Here is a 16,674-nt window from a genome sequence, read left to right as displayed (position 1 = left end):
CCCTCATCATAATCTTGCTGCACCATTAAAAGGTGGGTTGGCCAATGCATATGATACAAATGATAGTAGCCAACAGAAAAGCACATGACAGGAGCAATTTCGAAGGTTTAACACAACGAAAGCGTCCCATTGCAGCTTTCTGTGAAACTGTTACGTTTGTCGGTAAACTAGGGTAGGATGTGATGGGAAACTGCTGGCCTAAACAAGAAGGGAGCAAATAACAGCTTCCTCCATCAAAACACTGAAACATCCTTCTTCTTCTTTTCCTTTCAGCTCTTCCCTTTCATCAAATCATATCCTCCTCTAACTCTGTCCACTGCATCCTGTTCTCTCACACCGAATAACTTCATGTCCTCTCTCACTACATCCATAAATCTCCTCTTCGCTCTTCCTCTAGACCCCCTGCCTGGCAGCTCCAACCTCAGCATCCTTCTACCAATATAGTGACATGTCCAAAGAAAAATGTAAGAAAAATAATAAAATAACATTGCATCAATTTTCTGTAACCTGCTGGAAAACAAAACAATGCAACATTATTATAAACAGTTGTATGTGTATAAGGTGGCTTTGCTATTACAACCTTAAATGAAGCATAGCCCATGTGCTTTATAGAACCTTTATCATTTTTACATGTGCAGAACTTGGTTATTAGCATCTTTCCACAGATTAAGAATAAGAATCAAGAGAGCACAAGAATTCCTATATTGCTAGACTGTCTGTTTAACCATAAATGGCAAATAAAGAAATCTTGAGCCTTGTAAAGTAATTGTTTCAAAGAACAAAATATACACTTTTTTTTACTGTTGGTTTTTGCTTTGTTTTGTTTTTGTACACCAAGCTGACAATAGTGCAGCTCTAATACAAAATTTCTGCAATTAATCCTGACTGCACAGTAATGGGACCTGTTTTTTCTTGTCACACTCACCTGGCAACATACTTTGGGAGGCTTAGATTCAGGAGTGTAGACCCTGCAGCAATGTATTATTCTGCAATAAATTAAATAAAGTAATAATGCCTAGTTTTTATTGATATGTTTTGGGGAGGTTTTGGTGAAACTTTGTGATCATTTTGGAGGCTAACAATGGTGATGCTCTTGAAATATATAGTTTTTTGTCTCTCTCACACATTCACTTGAAGCTACATAAAGACTTAGATTTTTTTCTGAAATCTGACTTTTGGTCTTAAATTTCTTGCTCTGCGATGTTGATTGTTTTTCTCTGTCAATAAAAGTAAATTGACTCCGTTTACTTCACTTTCTGAAGCATTTGTAATTCTCAGTTTACACTAATGTCAAATAAGTCCGTTTATAATGTCAGGATGTAGATGTACTTTAGACGACTCAGCAACAACACAATTCAGAGACAAAATGTCTCTGCATTTTCTACGAAAAGCAGACAGAAAGAAAAGCAGACCACAGTAGTTTGTGTGTGTTATACCAAAAAAACCCCGTCCGATTCACTGGAAACTGATATAATTGTCAGCTTTAGAATCTAAGACCAAATGCCAAATCAGCTGTTAGTCACAGATGGGGGGGTTTGATGCTTGTGCTTAATTAGTTCTGATAAACAGCTACAGTGATATTAATTATGCGTAAATGACCTTTTTTCTTCTGTGTGTATTTTGCCAACGCATGCATTTTGAGAAAGAAACACCTCAGGTTAACATTTTAAGTTAGATTTTATCGAGCTTGCCATTTGCAAGCTTGCCAATTTGAGGTAAACCGTAGCTCTACTGGATGTGCTCTGTTCTTTTTTTCCCACTATTTTAAGTTAGCAACAGCCCAAATAAACAAATAAATAATTTAAATCAGCAGAAAAATTAGTAAGATTTAAAGTTGAGTTCATATTATTAACTAATTATACCTCCGAATGTATAAGACTGCTTACACAGTTACGCCTTAATTAGTTGCTCACAGAGTTACAGCGCATGTTAAACAGTTTGCCAAAATAAATGTAGTCTGTACGGCTTTTATTCTCTAAATAAGGTGATATTTTAATTTTGTCTATGGATTTTTACATGATATACCACAGCAGATAAATAAAAACTCATTCTGCAGATGTAGGTATAAGTAGTCAGTCTAAGTTTATGAGGCCGCTTCCTCTGACAGGAAACAAACCCACAAAATTGACACACACATGAGATGAGACATGACTCTTCTGTCATGCACATACTTTAAAAATGGATGTGATGCAACCTCAATTTTTCTATTTAACTGGTTTTATTTCAAATCATTGTTTTGCTCATTTTTATTTTATTTTATTCAATTCTGAAATGAACCACCTGTCCCGATATTTAAAACAAAAGGAAAAACTGAACTGAAATGCAGTTTTTGTCTTTTTAGCATCAACATTAAGGGAGGAATTTGCTAAATGTGTTTCTAAACGGTTTTACCAGCAATCTTAAAAATAAAATGTCATTATCTAGTTTATGTTTACATTATGGACAACTACTTCTACATTAATATTTCATCAGAAAATCAAACTGGGTATGTGACAGCCATAGATTTATGAAAACAGGTGGATTTGTCTGACAGCTGTAATTCAAAAAGCATCATTACAAAATGTTTACAAGTATACGAGTACAAGTACATTACAAGTATTTATCATGTTCAACATCTGTAGTACAGAAATCAAAGGTTATACGGTATATTTGGTAACTTTTGGTTGAAATGTAATCTTTTCTTCTTTTCCTTTCAGCTGTTCCCTTTCAGGGGTCGCCACAGCGAATCATGTGCCTCCATCTAACTCTATCCTCTGCATCCTCTTCACTCACACCAACTAACTTCATGTCCTCCCTCACTACATCCATAATGATTCCTTTCAAATGGCAAAGTAGACCTTGCTGCTATGGGTTTTTCAATGTTTATTGTCTTTAGTCCTTTTTGTCAGTTTGTGCCTTTTTGGTCCATGTTTCATCTGTTCGTGGTCATTGTTTGTAATAGGGGCAAGGGGTCCCCTGACATCTTTGGCCCCTGGGCCTTTGCCCAATAAACCTGTAAACCTAGCAATCTATACATGATGACAGTATCTTGTTGAAAGAATTAATAAATAAATGTACTGTGTGCTTTTTGCCTATAAATATATATATATCAAAATATTAGTGAATAAGCTTAAATAACACAATTGTAGAGGTATCTTGTTAATCTATAGCCTAATATCTTGACTACTTCCGCTGACAGGAAACACCCCACACAAAGTCAGAAGAGTAGATAGAAATGTAATAGGTAGTGCATACGATACTCAGATGTAGAGGAAGAACTGCGCTGCTCGAAGCATCCTGTTTCTGTGAGCCATGATGTCGATCCGGCTCCTTCTACTTCTCTGTCTGACTAGACATGTGTTTGCTAAAGAACCACCAGGTAAGAACATTTAAGGCTAACAACTGAGGATTTAAGTAACTTTGATAATATAAATCGTATTAGTAATGAAAGATTTCAGCCTTTTTCGATGTGTGTAAGCAGTTATTCACATTGTTTGTGGCTTTAGGCAAACCGAAACATATTGTTTCACTTTAGGCTATTGTGATGTTAAACTTGTCATTTTTATATCCATAATATTAGATATAAAGCCAAATAGAAATAGATATAAATGGATAAATACAAATAAATACAAATAGAAATCTTTGTAGAATTGCCTTTATTTTAGTAATTTTAGGACAATGTTTGATAAGATTTTTAAGCTCAAAGCACAGATACTAAAGGAGGGACAAATCCCTTAAAATATAATTAATTCATAATATTGTAAATATTCACTTTTAGTATAAAACTCAGTAAAATTCTCTAGAACCTTACTTCCTCGATCATACGCGAATTCCCCCAGACGTCATTTGCTGCCATTTCCTCATTGTGTGTGTGATAGAGCACTGTTTTTAGCCTACTGACATTTATGTATATCCAGTACATAGACACTCTGCATACACACTCTACAGCTAGTGACATTTGGTTTCCTTTCTTCATTTTCCTCCTGTGTCTCTGGAAGGTGTGAACTGTTTGGTGCTGCACCTGAAACACGTGAAATGTACCTGGAATGATAAGGGGACGCCAGATTTCAATTACACCTTCTACAGCTGGTACGTAACTATTAATAGCAGCAGCATAAAACTGGCGCTGATTCGTTTTCTTTTCTTTCTTTTTTTTTTTGCAATATCTTTCCAAATGACTAAATGACTTCTTTGAGATACCTCACCAAATCAACAGCAGATTGTATTTTCTGCTCAAAACAAGGGTGACCTACATATATGTATAGTAATTTACAGAAACGAAAAAGCTGCTATATAGGTAACCAAAATGTAGGTTTGCTGTACCGGAAAATGTTTGACTAGTCTTTTGCAAAAGTTGATGACTGATATTTATCGTTATGACGTTAATTGATATGGCTGCTATCTTTTCTCTGTATGTGAATAATTATACAGTTTCTATTCTGGCCAGGTTCCACAATGACAAACAAGTCACTGATTGCAACAGCTATGTGTTTGAGAACAACACAATTATTGGATGCATCCAGCCCTATCTTGAAAGTACAGCGAGGTTCACCACATTTTACACCACACTGGTACATGGCAACAAGACTTTTAAGATGCCTCATGAACTGAAAAATAAAGGTATTTCTTTCTTAATAGGATGCAACATATGATATTTCTGCACCTACTGGTATAGCGCAAACATAACTTTAATCTATTCCAGTAAAGGAAAAATCAAGCTAGTATTCTCACATAAAAGCAAGCAGTACAAACAAATATTGTCATGTCTTCACTATTACTGTGTCACACTGCATGCTCTGTTCTCTCTTAATGCTCTGTGTTGTCTCTCTCTAGTGTTGTTAGATCCACCAGTCAACCTGAGTGTCCAGAACGGATCTGACTCTAACCTGTGGTTTTACTGGAACCAGACTTCTACAAACTGTGTAGAGAGTGAGGTTCAGTACAGGACCAACGATAATAAATGGGAGGTAAGCACCATGAATGAACAAAACCTGCCCCCTTTTGTTCCAATATCTCCTTTTTGTTGTCCTTTTCCGCCCTGCTGTTTTCTCATGTCCATTTTATTTTACGCAGATCTCTAAAGTCAGCACATCAAAGCAAAGTTTCTGCATCAACTTGCCCTCCAGCAATTCTAGATATGAGTTGCAAGTGCGGAGCAAAATCGGTGGACATTGTGGAGAGTCTTCGTATTGGAGTGACTGGAGTGAGCCTGTGGTCTGGGGATCTAACAACAGCACTGGTACTGAATTAATTAAATACTGCCTTCTAGAAGAAGAAACTGCAACATTACCTGATAAAAAAGCCTGAGGCACACAAGCAATTTCTGCAAAACATTGTACGGTTTGATAGAAAAGCAAATGTATTGGCCACTACAGTGTAGCTAGAAGTGCCTCATTATGACTTACAGTATTTTCTGTGCAGCTGTTAGGAATGTGTATGTTTGTGTTTGAAACACTTGTAAAATGAACTTCAGGAAATTTGACTGGGGAGATAATGTTATTTTAGGGATTATAAACTATCCCATGCACAGTATAAGTTGGCAACATAGCAGTAAAAAATTCTTTAGTTACTTCCCTTTAAGTTGGCACTGTGTTACTTGAACAAGCAAACTTAATTTATTCTACAAATTCATGATGGTTTCTTACCAAAGTTCACTAGATTATACATTAAAGGTGACTACTACTATGCATCTGCTGCTACTGTACATGTCAATTCAAATCAAGTCAATTTCATTTGTACAACACTTCTCATACACAATGGTAGTTCATGGTGCTTCACAGTAGCATAAAAGCACTTTGAATAATATAAAACAAATCAAAGACCAAGTAATTACAAGTCAAGTCAAGTCAAGTGGCTTTTTTAATAAATGGGAGGTAAGGACCATGAATGAACAAAACCTGCCCCCTTTTGTTCCAATATCTCCTTTTTGTTGTTCTTTTCCGCCCTGCTGTTTTCTCAAGTCCATTTTATTTTACGCAGACCTCTAAAGTCAGCACATCGAAGCAGACTTTAATTAATTAATCCATGTACTAACAAATGACTAAGATTACATGATTACAGAATCAACTTCTCTTCCTCCCCTGCACAGACAGAAATCCAAAAAATCCAATGTCCATTTGGACTCCAGTGCTGTATGTGCTGGGTGGATTCACTCTCGTCTTACTGGTCATAATCTTGCTGCATCATGAAAGGTGAGTAGGCCAATCCGTTATATAAATTATAGTGCTTAAAGTGTTTGAATGTAAATATGTTTTGCCACACACACACACACACACACACACACACTTGCCTTACTACCTTATCTTTATAACATTTTTTTGTTATTAGTTTTTTTTCCAGAAAATGTTAATTCATTAAACCAGAAGTACATGCATTGATGATAACACAATTTTTAATTTGCTGCTACACAATGTCACGTAAGAGGCAATATTTCTGTATATTACCTAAATATATCTTTATGCTACTGTCAAAAACACTGGTATCTTAAATCACCAAAAGGCACCAATGATAACTATGTTTTGTGCCAAAATTAAAGTTAGTTAAAGATGTAGGCACACAAAATATAATAAATAAAGAAATGACTTCTATGGCCTCCACAACAGCACTAACGAGTTGCAGGGAACATGAGCTTCTGTTGATATAAGTATCTAATATTAAAACTTTTCCTCCCATACAGACTCAGAATCATCCTCATCCCTGTGGTCCCTACACAATCTCTGATTCCTTACCATGACATTGAGGTAAGTAGCACCCAATAGCTCTGTATCTCCTTCATCAAACTTTAAGGGCACTTGAAAGTATAAAATTTAAAGCAAATATTATTTTTAATTTAGCAGTTACTAAAATTATACACTGAAGCTATTGCAGTCATTGAAAGCGTAAAGTGACAAGACTAGTTTCCATGGGACACTGTACTTTGTACATGACGTGCTTTGAGCTAAATACTAACACGATCACATGGAAATGTGCAGTTGCAAGCTGGTCTCTGCTGCAGCTTAGAGTGTTAACATTAGTGAATTAACACTAAGCACAAAAGTCATATTGCCAAAGTAAAATAGTGAATTCATGGTGGTCCTTAAAAAGTCAGAGGATCACCAAAGTGTACATAAGGTCCAGAGTTCCGGTTAAGTCATCAAATATTTGTTGAGAAATGTTGCTCCACAATTCCACTAATGCAAACCTCACGGTGGTGCTAGAGGAACAGGCAGAGTTGATCACTAGTTGATATAATTTCCCCTCTGGGTACAAGATTTCATAGTTATCCATTCAAAACTTGAGATATTTCAATGTGGGTCAAAGATGTGAGGTGACCGATGAACACTGCTATTGTTAGACCACTGGTTAAAGAATAGTTAAAAATATCAGAACACTTAAAACAAAGCCTGTTATTCTTACAGTTATTTAAGGTTTTTGGGCTCAGAAAGTATTTTCCTGTATAACTATCCACAATGCTTATATTAAGTTCATGAAAGGCTAATTTGGTGCAACAGTGAGTAATAGAAATATCCTCTCATGTTGGATGACGGCAAAACAAGTAATACCCTTTATTTATGTATTTTTTTCTTGAAGAAGTGGCTTCATCCCTCCAAAGGACTAAATGTTGAGAACTTTAAGGCTAACTACAATGAACGTGCCTGTCCTGTCCGTGAGTACTGCCAAGTCTCTCGGTCCGACAGCGAGAGCTCTGATGGCTCCAACTGCTCTGTCAACACCGACCAAACCGACTGCTCTGTGTCCATCCCCCTCCAAGAGGCCGAAGACCTGTCCACCCCCTGCTCCTCTTCCTCCTCACCAGCACTTGCCTCCACTAAGGAGGAGCAGCATGTCTCTGTTTAAGATGCATCTCAGTCCCAGATGAGTTTGCCAAAACTTTATAGTCCAGATTTTCTTTATACTGACAGATGCATCTCTTGTACGACTGCAAGAGTCAGAAAATGGATGACAAACAGAACCACTTAAAAGTAATCCGTTATAATAAAGATATTGATGTTTAAAGATTTTTTTCAAAATCTCCTCCAAATGCCTCATCCCATTATCTTATTAGCAGAAAATAATCCGTATAGTAGAAGAAGCTTTCTGACCCACTTTTTTGTAATACCGTGCAGTTCAAAGGTCAAATACATCGGGTATAAATATTTTTAAAATTGCTAACCACCACTTTGCAGTAATGATTCCTTTTTTCACTTTATCTGTAATTCTGCTGTCTTCACTACACTAGGAGAATACATTGAAGTTTTTTTTATACATAAAGCAGTTAATTCCTCAAATCCCTTAAGGAATGCGATTTGCCTGGTTTAAGCATGAATGTAAGTTTTGAACTTTTCCTTTAGTCAGGTACATTTTTGGTACATTGAAGTATGTGCATTAATGTACACTCTTAACCTTTTGTAACATGTCATGTAAAGGCAAATGTAAATACAAATGTTACTATCCAAATAGACAAGTACCTTAATCACCTTAACAGACTCTGGTACTGCCCAAACGAAGCACAAATCTTAGTAATGTTTATTCTAGTGGCTTGGTGCTCTTCAGTTTATGAGAGGGAAATATATCTGGAGAAAGTGACTTGCTGAAAAGGATTTTGCATTTGTTTTTGGGTTTTTTTTTTGTGTGTGTGTGTGTGTGTTAGCTCACTCAACTAGTCAAACACAGTGATACTTTATACCAAGAAATGATAAGAATCTATTTTTCCAGTTGTGAATTCTATAAAACACAGTTGACTGGTGCTCATCCCCATCAAACGTGACATCTATTCTATAGTTTAGTCAGAAATTTTTCCTGAGCATCAAGAACAAACTCAAACATTCACATTTAATAGTGCAGGCCTGATGGTTTATTAGGACGTGAGAAGCTCATACCAATGCATGTGGTATGCATCAACCACAAGGAACAATTCATCCGAAAATGAAATCAATGTTATATATAGTAAACAATGCCTGAATCTTCCTGTCTTCAATGTGTAGTTTCTGTATTTTTATATTTTCTATATTATGTTATCCTTTTAAACATATTTGAATGTATTTTTTTCAGTTTTGTTTGAAAGTTTTTTTTGTTGTTGTTTCAAAACCACTTTGTACTACTACTACTACTATACTACTACTTTTGTAGTTGTGTAATTCCAGGGAAGCATGATGTAATCCTTTTTGTATTTTACTGCTTTTTTGAAAAAAATAAATTGTACAACCATAAGGGAAGCCTTGCTCAGTCTCCCTACGTCCAGTCCTCTGCCTGTCCTCAGAGGGAGTGCAGCTCGGTCCCGCACAGCGCAGTACGGAGGCAACGCATTTTTCAGATTCAAGAAGAGTAGGGCGCAGGGCGGCCGGCCTCCGCAAGAACAGACCCGACACACAGCTATAAGTCCGAACTTCCCGAGCCGAAGCGATCAGCTCCCGCAATCAATTTATGTGTTCAAATGACATTTAAGAATTTGCGGTGCATTTAGTTGTTTGACGCTGATTTGCTGTTGGTCGTCCACGAATTACAGCCCGACAAAATGTCAGAGCCTGCGGTGGCCGACACTCGCCGGTTGAATTCCAAGCCCCAGGACCTGACGGATGCATACGGCCCCCCCAGCAATTTTCTGGAAATAGACGTGTATGACCCACAAATCGTTGGAGTTGGCCGGAACCGTTACACAACTTACGAAGTTCGCATGCGGGTGAGTGTCGAAGCCGCAAAGCAAAACACCTCGTTGTAGCTTTTAGCTTTGATTCGCTAAGCTAACTGTTAACCCAATTACGCTGCTGTTGCTAACGCTAGCAGGTTTACTCACTGAGCTCAAGTCGATCGCTGGACGCCCGAGTAAAACTCGAGGGCCGGGGACTGTTCCGGGGCCTGTCTTGTGGGTTTGGAGTTAGCAAGCTGTGATGTTGGAAGTTTCGTGAACATGCCAACGTCTTCCACCGTCAGTGGACAAACGGGGTTTACAGTTTACCCGTGGAGCTGCGTTACAGCTGTAGTTAGCATTGGCCTGGAATTGTCGATCTTAACTCGTTAAAGTTCCGAGAAACTGAGGGAAAACTGCTAGTAGGAAAAGGTCATAGCCGACACCTCGGAGCTAACTGCTAACGTTAACTGTCAGCAAAGCAAAGACTAATTTCACGTTGTGTAAGTAAAGTTGCTTCGATGTTAAAGACAAACGTTAACGTTACACCCTTGTATTAAGGAAGGTTTACTTTACAGTGCTAATTGTTGTCATTATTATTATTAATATTATCTGGTTTTATGGAAACGGGAGGTTAGCAATACAGTGAATGTAGTTACAGAAAGTCGGTTTAATTTATTGGACTTTGTGGCTGATGTCAAACACTACGCATGCGACTAGTAACATTAGTGGCAGTAATATTATTTAGGGGTCGAAACTTTATTGGAGTAATGTCACTAAAGTTGCTTGTCCGTTAGACTCTTAAGCATGTGAGATGGAGAAAAATCCCTGACACAGCTAACGTTCAACATTTTCAGGAAGCTGATTGCGCAATGGTGGCGCGTGTAACCGTCTCCTCAGATTGTTTCTATGGTTCTATGTACTGCTACCTATGTGGTATCAAGTTATTATTTTTTATTTATGTGTTTGTTTGTTTTTGTTATTACGTACATCCAAACAAGCCTGGCTTCCAATTGCAGGAAAACGCCGGAAACAAATCACATCCGTCTAGTTAACAAATGTGAAACTTCCTTGCGTTCACGTTTTATTGTCCCTCCCACGGTCTGCAAACCATCCTCAGCAGTGAGTCTCAGTATCTCCCATGTCACTAAAACACTATCAAATATAATGAAGGTGTCAGTTAATGTCTAAAGTACCACCTACCCTGATTTAAGTACAGCCACTTTTACTTGTTCAGTGGATTTCTCTGTTCTTTCTAATCTAAGTAATTGTCGCCATACACCACACGCTGAGACAATAATAATATTAACGTTGGATCAGTTTATCGTTAATTAAATCTTGAATTCCACCAATGTGATAATTGGCTGCTTTTTAAGTTTTGAGGTTGGGACTGTTGGTAAGACATGACTAGCAATTTTCACAAACAGATTAGGAAATAACGAAGCATGCTTGCATTGTTGACATTCATGCCAGCAGTTAACCACATTCTGGTAATAAGAGATATATTATTTTTTGTCACATAATTCCGTCTGTCCATGTTCTTTCAAGACTTTACAGTCAGTGAGCCTTTGTAGTTGTCAGTTGTATAGCAGGCGCTGGTCTCACTTTCCAACCGTGACCATGTGCACATAATTTGAATGTACTATAAACCAAGGACTGTTTTGTTTTATTCCTTTTTTTTTCCTCTGTGTAGACAAACCTTCCCATTTTTAAACTGAAGGATTCCTGTGTGAGAAGAAGATACAGTGACTTTGAGTGGTTAAAAAATGAGCTGGAAAGAGACAGTAAGGTGAGTGAGCAATAGTGGCATGTTAGAGGGATGTCAAGTATGTGAAGACACCTGTCTAACAGGTGTAAAATACCTTTACACAATTTCTCATCTATCATAAGGTTTACATTGTAGTTTTTGTTGTTCTGAGTTAATAAGTAAATGATAAACAATATGTGTTTAATAGTGATAATTACCTTTCCCACTCTATGCCAGAGAACAAGAGGTGAGATTGTGATTTAAATTGTCTAAAGTTTTGACTTAACAGCATATTGAGCATGGACTTTGGATTTCGGCTTATGGTGAGTGTTTTTTCATTATCCCTGTTATTTGTTTTGTCTCTTGACACCATCAGATTGTAGTACCACCTCTGCCGGGCAAAGCCCTGAAGAGACAGTTGCCATTCCGTGGAGACGAGGGCCTTTTCGAGGAATCTTTTATTGAAGAGCGGCGATTGGGCCTGGAGCAGTTTATCAACAGGTCAGCCAGTTCCACAGCCATATATTGAAACACATACTTAGTTTTTTTATGGATAAATCAAACAAATACATTTTTAAAAAAAATATATTAATGGTGAAAATAGGATGTTGTTATTAAAATGTATTGCTGTTTTGTTTCATTCTATCACTGAGACCTCTGGGATAAGTAAATCTTTTAAAGCATCGACCAAAGTTAATGTGTTTGTTTTCTAGCTACAGAAGAGCTTCTGTTTACAAAATGTGTGTTCTTATTCGCTGTGAGTCAGGCTTTCCCAGAAAATTTCTAGCACTACACAAAGCTTCACCAAATCTGTGTCTGGGAAAGCAACACCACTTTACCGGCTAAGCCTCAACTGAATTTCACAAAGCTAAATGTAAGGATTTAAAATGAGAAGGGAGTAAATTTTGTGTGCCTGTCTGTGTATATTGTTTCTGTAGAATTGCAGGTCACCCCTTGGCCCAGAACGAGCGCTGTCTTCACATGTTTCTGCAAGAGGAAAGCATTGACCGTAACTACATTCCTGGAAAAGTACGACACTAGGGTTTACTGAGGGAGGTGGGCAGTGTAAGGGGCTTAAACTCTGGGGTTTAGAATGGACTGAATTGCCTTTCTATTCCCTCACAACTTGTGTGTGTGTGTGTGTGTGTCTCTCTCTCTCTCTCTCTGTGTGTTTCTCTCTCACACTCGCTCACTCACACTTACTCACACTCTCACGCACACACTTTATCACACTCTCGCACACACACTTTCTCACACTCTGTGTATACCATTGCAAAGGCATGTTCACTTTATCTTGGAGATGGAGTATGTTCTTGTGCTATACACCAGGACATGTTGATAATGTTTCAAACTACTCTGTGACTCCTCTCCTCTGTGCATTTGTTTTATGACTGTACAGTAAGAAAAACACTCTTCAGTAGTTGTGATTGTATCGTGAAGCTTTGGCTCTTAATCACAATTTTCAGGAATGAATATAATGTACAATACATTCAGCCATTCCCTGATGAGTATATCATATATTCATGATTGTAATATAATGTCAATAAAGTAGAATAATGTCTAAATGTGTGTGCTGGCACTAATGTGTACCATAGGGATGCATGCGGACTGTAAATGACAGTTCTGATCCTGTTTTGTTCTCTTTTGTATTTTTGTTTGTTTGTTTGTTTTTTATAGGTATGAATGAAGTAAGTTTGCTTTATTTTATCTTGTCTCTCTGGAAGCTAAAGGTGGTTGCATGGGCACTGTAAAGACCAAAGGCGATAGTTCACAAACACTTAAGTAAAGCATGAGAATGTCATCACAAAGAGCTCTGATTGCAATCCCTTACGTTACCTTGTAAACGTGCCACACGTATTCCCTGGTTATTCTTCCAAAAATGGGATGTTGCAAAGGGAAGAGACTTCTCCAAGCCAGTTTATGTTAGTAGTATTTATCAAGTAGAGAAAAATTACAGTCTCAGTTTTAGTGTCCAATTACTATGTGGACTGGAACATATTAGATGTTTCTCCGAAACTGGCTTGCAGAGGTTTCTCAATTCAGCAGTATTGGGCCAGTATAAATACGATCACTAGTGTTTTGAGTTATGTGAACTATTGTTTGATGAGGAAATTGCAATGTGCATCATCCTTGATCCTTTTTAAAACATTATTTTCCTTACTAATTCTGCTGAGTCTTCACAATCAACTGCACTAATCACTGGCTGCATGGCAAACTGGCTGCATGGCAAACCTGCACGCTTCGCTGACAAATTGTTTTAACTTTCCTTTGATCACAGTCATGTTGTTCAGTCTGTTAATTCAGAGCTTTATTGTTCAGACCTACTCTAAGTCTGTATCTGTTCTACCATGCAGCTCATATAGAATATTTGCTGCACTTTTATGTTCAAGTTGCGACTTTTGTTTTTTGATCGACCAAGTTCATTACAGTTCAGGCACTGTTTATGTCTGATGAACTAATCAGTTAAATGTATTGTCCTATGTGTGGGAGGAAAAACAAATGCTTTCCCCTGCCCACATACTAGTCACATGTAAGTATTGAAACATTAGAAGTGCATCATTCTATATATTGGCAAACCTGGCACTGCTTTGACGCTTATAGGTGAAGCTTGATGCAAGCATGCAAGTCTGTGTCATGTACCATGTGTAGCTCATATCAGAGATGCCATCACAATAATTTTAAAACAGCCTTGTCTAGAAGGGGGTGTCGATCCAAATACATCAGCTAAAGAAAATGGTTTCCATGTCTTGAGTAATGCTCACGCTCCACCTCTTCGAAAAGAGTGGAGGTCAGCATTTCCTGTTTAATTGATGCTTACAAAACACAGATTGGATTGGTGAGTGCACAACTTTAGTCCAAAAAACCAGAAAAGGAGGGGGGGGGGAAGGGGGTGCTTACTCATATTTGTTTTACATTTTTTCTTTGTCATTTATAATGTGCCCTTGTAAGTCAGATTCTTTGCAAGGAGTATTGGCCAGACCCACTTAAAGCTTGAAAACATTTATACAATATGTGGCATGTTTACTGTCCCTTTCTCTCTTTTGTTGCAAAGACAATACAGACTGCTGCACCTGCCTCTTATACGTTTATTTCTACATGACATCCTTATAACACTGCTGGAAATGTCAGAACAGTATCAACGGTGTAGGAAACCCACAACTACTGCTCCTGGGCAAAACAAAGAGATCCAATGTATAAATTGTTTGATGTTGAGTCTTCATTCAGCCATTCCATATACTGTATGCACATTATTTTGATTCAGCAAAAATATGTTCCATGTATACTTTTGTAATTTTATCATAGCTAGATTTTTTTTTTTTTTTACACATTGATAATTATGTCATTATGGTTGATTTGAACCCATTTAAAAAGAGTTTTGATTTTGATGATAACCTCCCAAAGCTGAGCAACATGTAGCATCATGAAACAGACATGTTAATGTGGTCATTATATTTTCCCCCTCCAAGTTTTCTGTTATGAACATTCTTTCAGTCAAGATTGTTTCACAGTTTTTGTTTTAACTCTGCTGTCTATGTTTCATGTATCATTATGCCTACATTTTGCCTGTGTGTTGTCAAACCATATATTGGGAATGTTAACTTAGCTAAATAACCATATCTAAGCACTGTGACAAGAGGTTCATTATATGAACAATATTTCATTGTTTAGAGGCATAATCAGCATCTGGTTTACTGATCTGAAATATTGATTATTACGCGCTTATTTTCAGCTGTTTCATTCTTTCTATCAATATTATTGTGAAGAGTATTACAACATGTTATCTTCTCAGTTCCACAATGGGTGATGACCAACTCTTGTTAATTCTGTCCACTGATTAAATTCCCTGCTGCCTGCTGTGTCATGCCTACATGTCTCTTTTCAGGTTTCAAAGGAGGAGTAGAAGCAAGAATCAATGAAACTCAACTTACAGTTACTGATTAGCGTGTCACACTGAGAAGCACTGATGCGGATCAGGGAGAGTCATGAGAGCCGGATGAATGGCTGCAGATTGGCAGATGACCTAATTTAACAATAAAATATAAAAAAAAAAAACAACATGAAAGGGGAAATAAATATTTTAAGTTGTACATACAGGACATTGTGTCAGCCTGATTGTTAAGGGGCTGTATGAAAATTACTGATGTGGTGAGAGGCTAAAGATTGTTTTGATTTGAAAAGAAAGGCCCTTCCCAGTATTATTATGGGTTTGATGTTCTTTAAACGCTCCACCTGGCACAATGACTTCTCCACAATGTAAAACATCATTATTATCTCAATTGAACTTATATGTGTTGATTATACATATATTAAGGCTATGTGTGGTAACTATTTTTATTAGAAATGTGTTCCAAAACTTAATGTGGAGAGATGCATTCAAAGCGTCCAGTGATGCAGTTTCCTTGAATAGCATAGCCAGCAGTGTAGATATAGTTATAGCGAGGCCCACCCTTCCATTCTATCAGACAAAAAAAAAAAAAAGTAAATTATTTCTGGATGATTATTATGTTATGGGTCATTCCTATGCTACTGCTGGCTTAAGTTACATACTGTAGCTATTTTTTAAAATGGAGAACAATTGTTCTATGCTTGTGGTGACACCATGGAATGAGAATTGTATTATGAAATCGAAGTACTTGCACTTGGATCATTCATAGGATAAAAGAAACCTCTATTTGTCCCACAGTGGGAAATGCAATGTAGAAGCAACAAGATAGAATTGAACAGACACATGTCCCTACCACTTTTTTGGGAGACCAAAAATATCATTTTTGCTGTCTTCCACATAATCTTTGGTGTGAAACAGTCCAGCTCCATTGAAAGCAATGGGTCAAGCACCCCAAATGGGACTGCTGACTCGCCCCACACCTGTATTTACAAGTATAGTGAATTCACTGTGCCAGATAGTTAATAACTACCCTCATTAGATATTTTTTCTGCCTTTTGATTATTAAAAGGTTTTATCTGCATCTGTGTTATGTATTATGTTACTTGTACCCAGAGTCATGGTGTTTGACACCACAAGGTAAACATTATAACAAAAGAATAATTTCCAATAACAGAAATAGGAAATAAAACAAAATGTAAAGCAATAAAAAGGAAATGTAGAGGAATACATTTAAGCGTTAATTTAAGTGTTTATTGCCTGGGACATAAAGTTAAACCGGGGATTATATTGTGGCAAAGGATGACCAGAAGAAAACCAGACTGGCATCTTCAAGGTAAGGCTAGTTAACCACATGGATGCTACAGGCATGCTAGTATAATTTTAGTGGAAATGTGTCAAACTGCTTAACAGAGTTTTTTTTTTTAAAGCAAGTTATTCTGCCTGGTGAGTGTGAGATTT

At 37.3% G+C, this 16,674-nt stretch overlaps 2 protein-coding genes across 4 annotated transcripts; both read left to right on the top strand.

Annotated features, from left to right (window-relative positions):
- Positions 1–3,203: 3,203 nt before the first annotated feature.
- On the top strand, positions 3,204–9,173 carry LOC137108149 (cytokine receptor common subunit gamma-like). Its single transcript, XM_067492489.1, has 8 exons — positions 3,204–3,358; positions 3,978–4,068; positions 4,427–4,599; positions 4,813–4,946; positions 5,053–5,218; positions 6,068–6,170; positions 6,656–6,719; positions 7,549–9,173. Exons 1-8 carry the CDS (start codon positions 3,292–3,294, stop codon positions 7,813–7,815), a joined length of 1,065 nt encoding a protein of 354 aa, XP_067348590.1. The 5' UTR covers positions 3,204–3,291; the 3' UTR covers positions 7,816–9,173.
- A 40-nt stretch (positions 9,174–9,213) lies between these two features.
- snx12 (sorting nexin 12) lies at positions 9,214–16,297 on the top strand. Of its 3 annotated transcripts, none has more exons than XM_067492500.1 (6): positions 9,215–9,637; positions 11,277–11,372; positions 11,707–11,831; positions 12,269–12,359; positions 13,008–13,018; positions 15,214–16,297. In XM_067492500.1, exons 1-5 carry the CDS (start codon positions 9,473–9,475, stop codon positions 13,011–13,013), a joined length of 483 nt encoding a protein of 160 aa, XP_067348601.1. In that variant the 5' UTR covers positions 9,215–9,472; the 3' UTR covers positions 13,014–13,018; positions 15,214–16,297. The 3 variants fall into 3 exon arrangements, with proteins under 3 accessions (XP_067348599.1, XP_067348601.1, XP_067348600.1); XM_067492499.1 differs by lacking the exon at positions 15,214–16,297 and adding an exon at positions 14,383–15,187; XM_067492498.1 differs by lacking the exons at positions 13,008–13,018; positions 15,214–16,297 and adding an exon at positions 14,383–15,187 and having other exon boundaries at positions 9,214–9,637.
- The last annotated feature ends 377 nt before the right edge of the window (positions 16,298–16,674 follow it).

The sequence above is a fragment of the Channa argus genome, chromosome 22 (assembly GCF_033026475.1).
Source record: "Channa argus isolate prfri chromosome 22, Channa argus male v1.0, whole genome shotgun sequence".
Taxonomy (NCBI): domain Eukaryota; kingdom Metazoa; phylum Chordata; class Actinopteri; order Anabantiformes; family Channidae; genus Channa; species Channa argus.
This window is presented reverse-complemented; position numbering and strand designations above follow the sequence as displayed.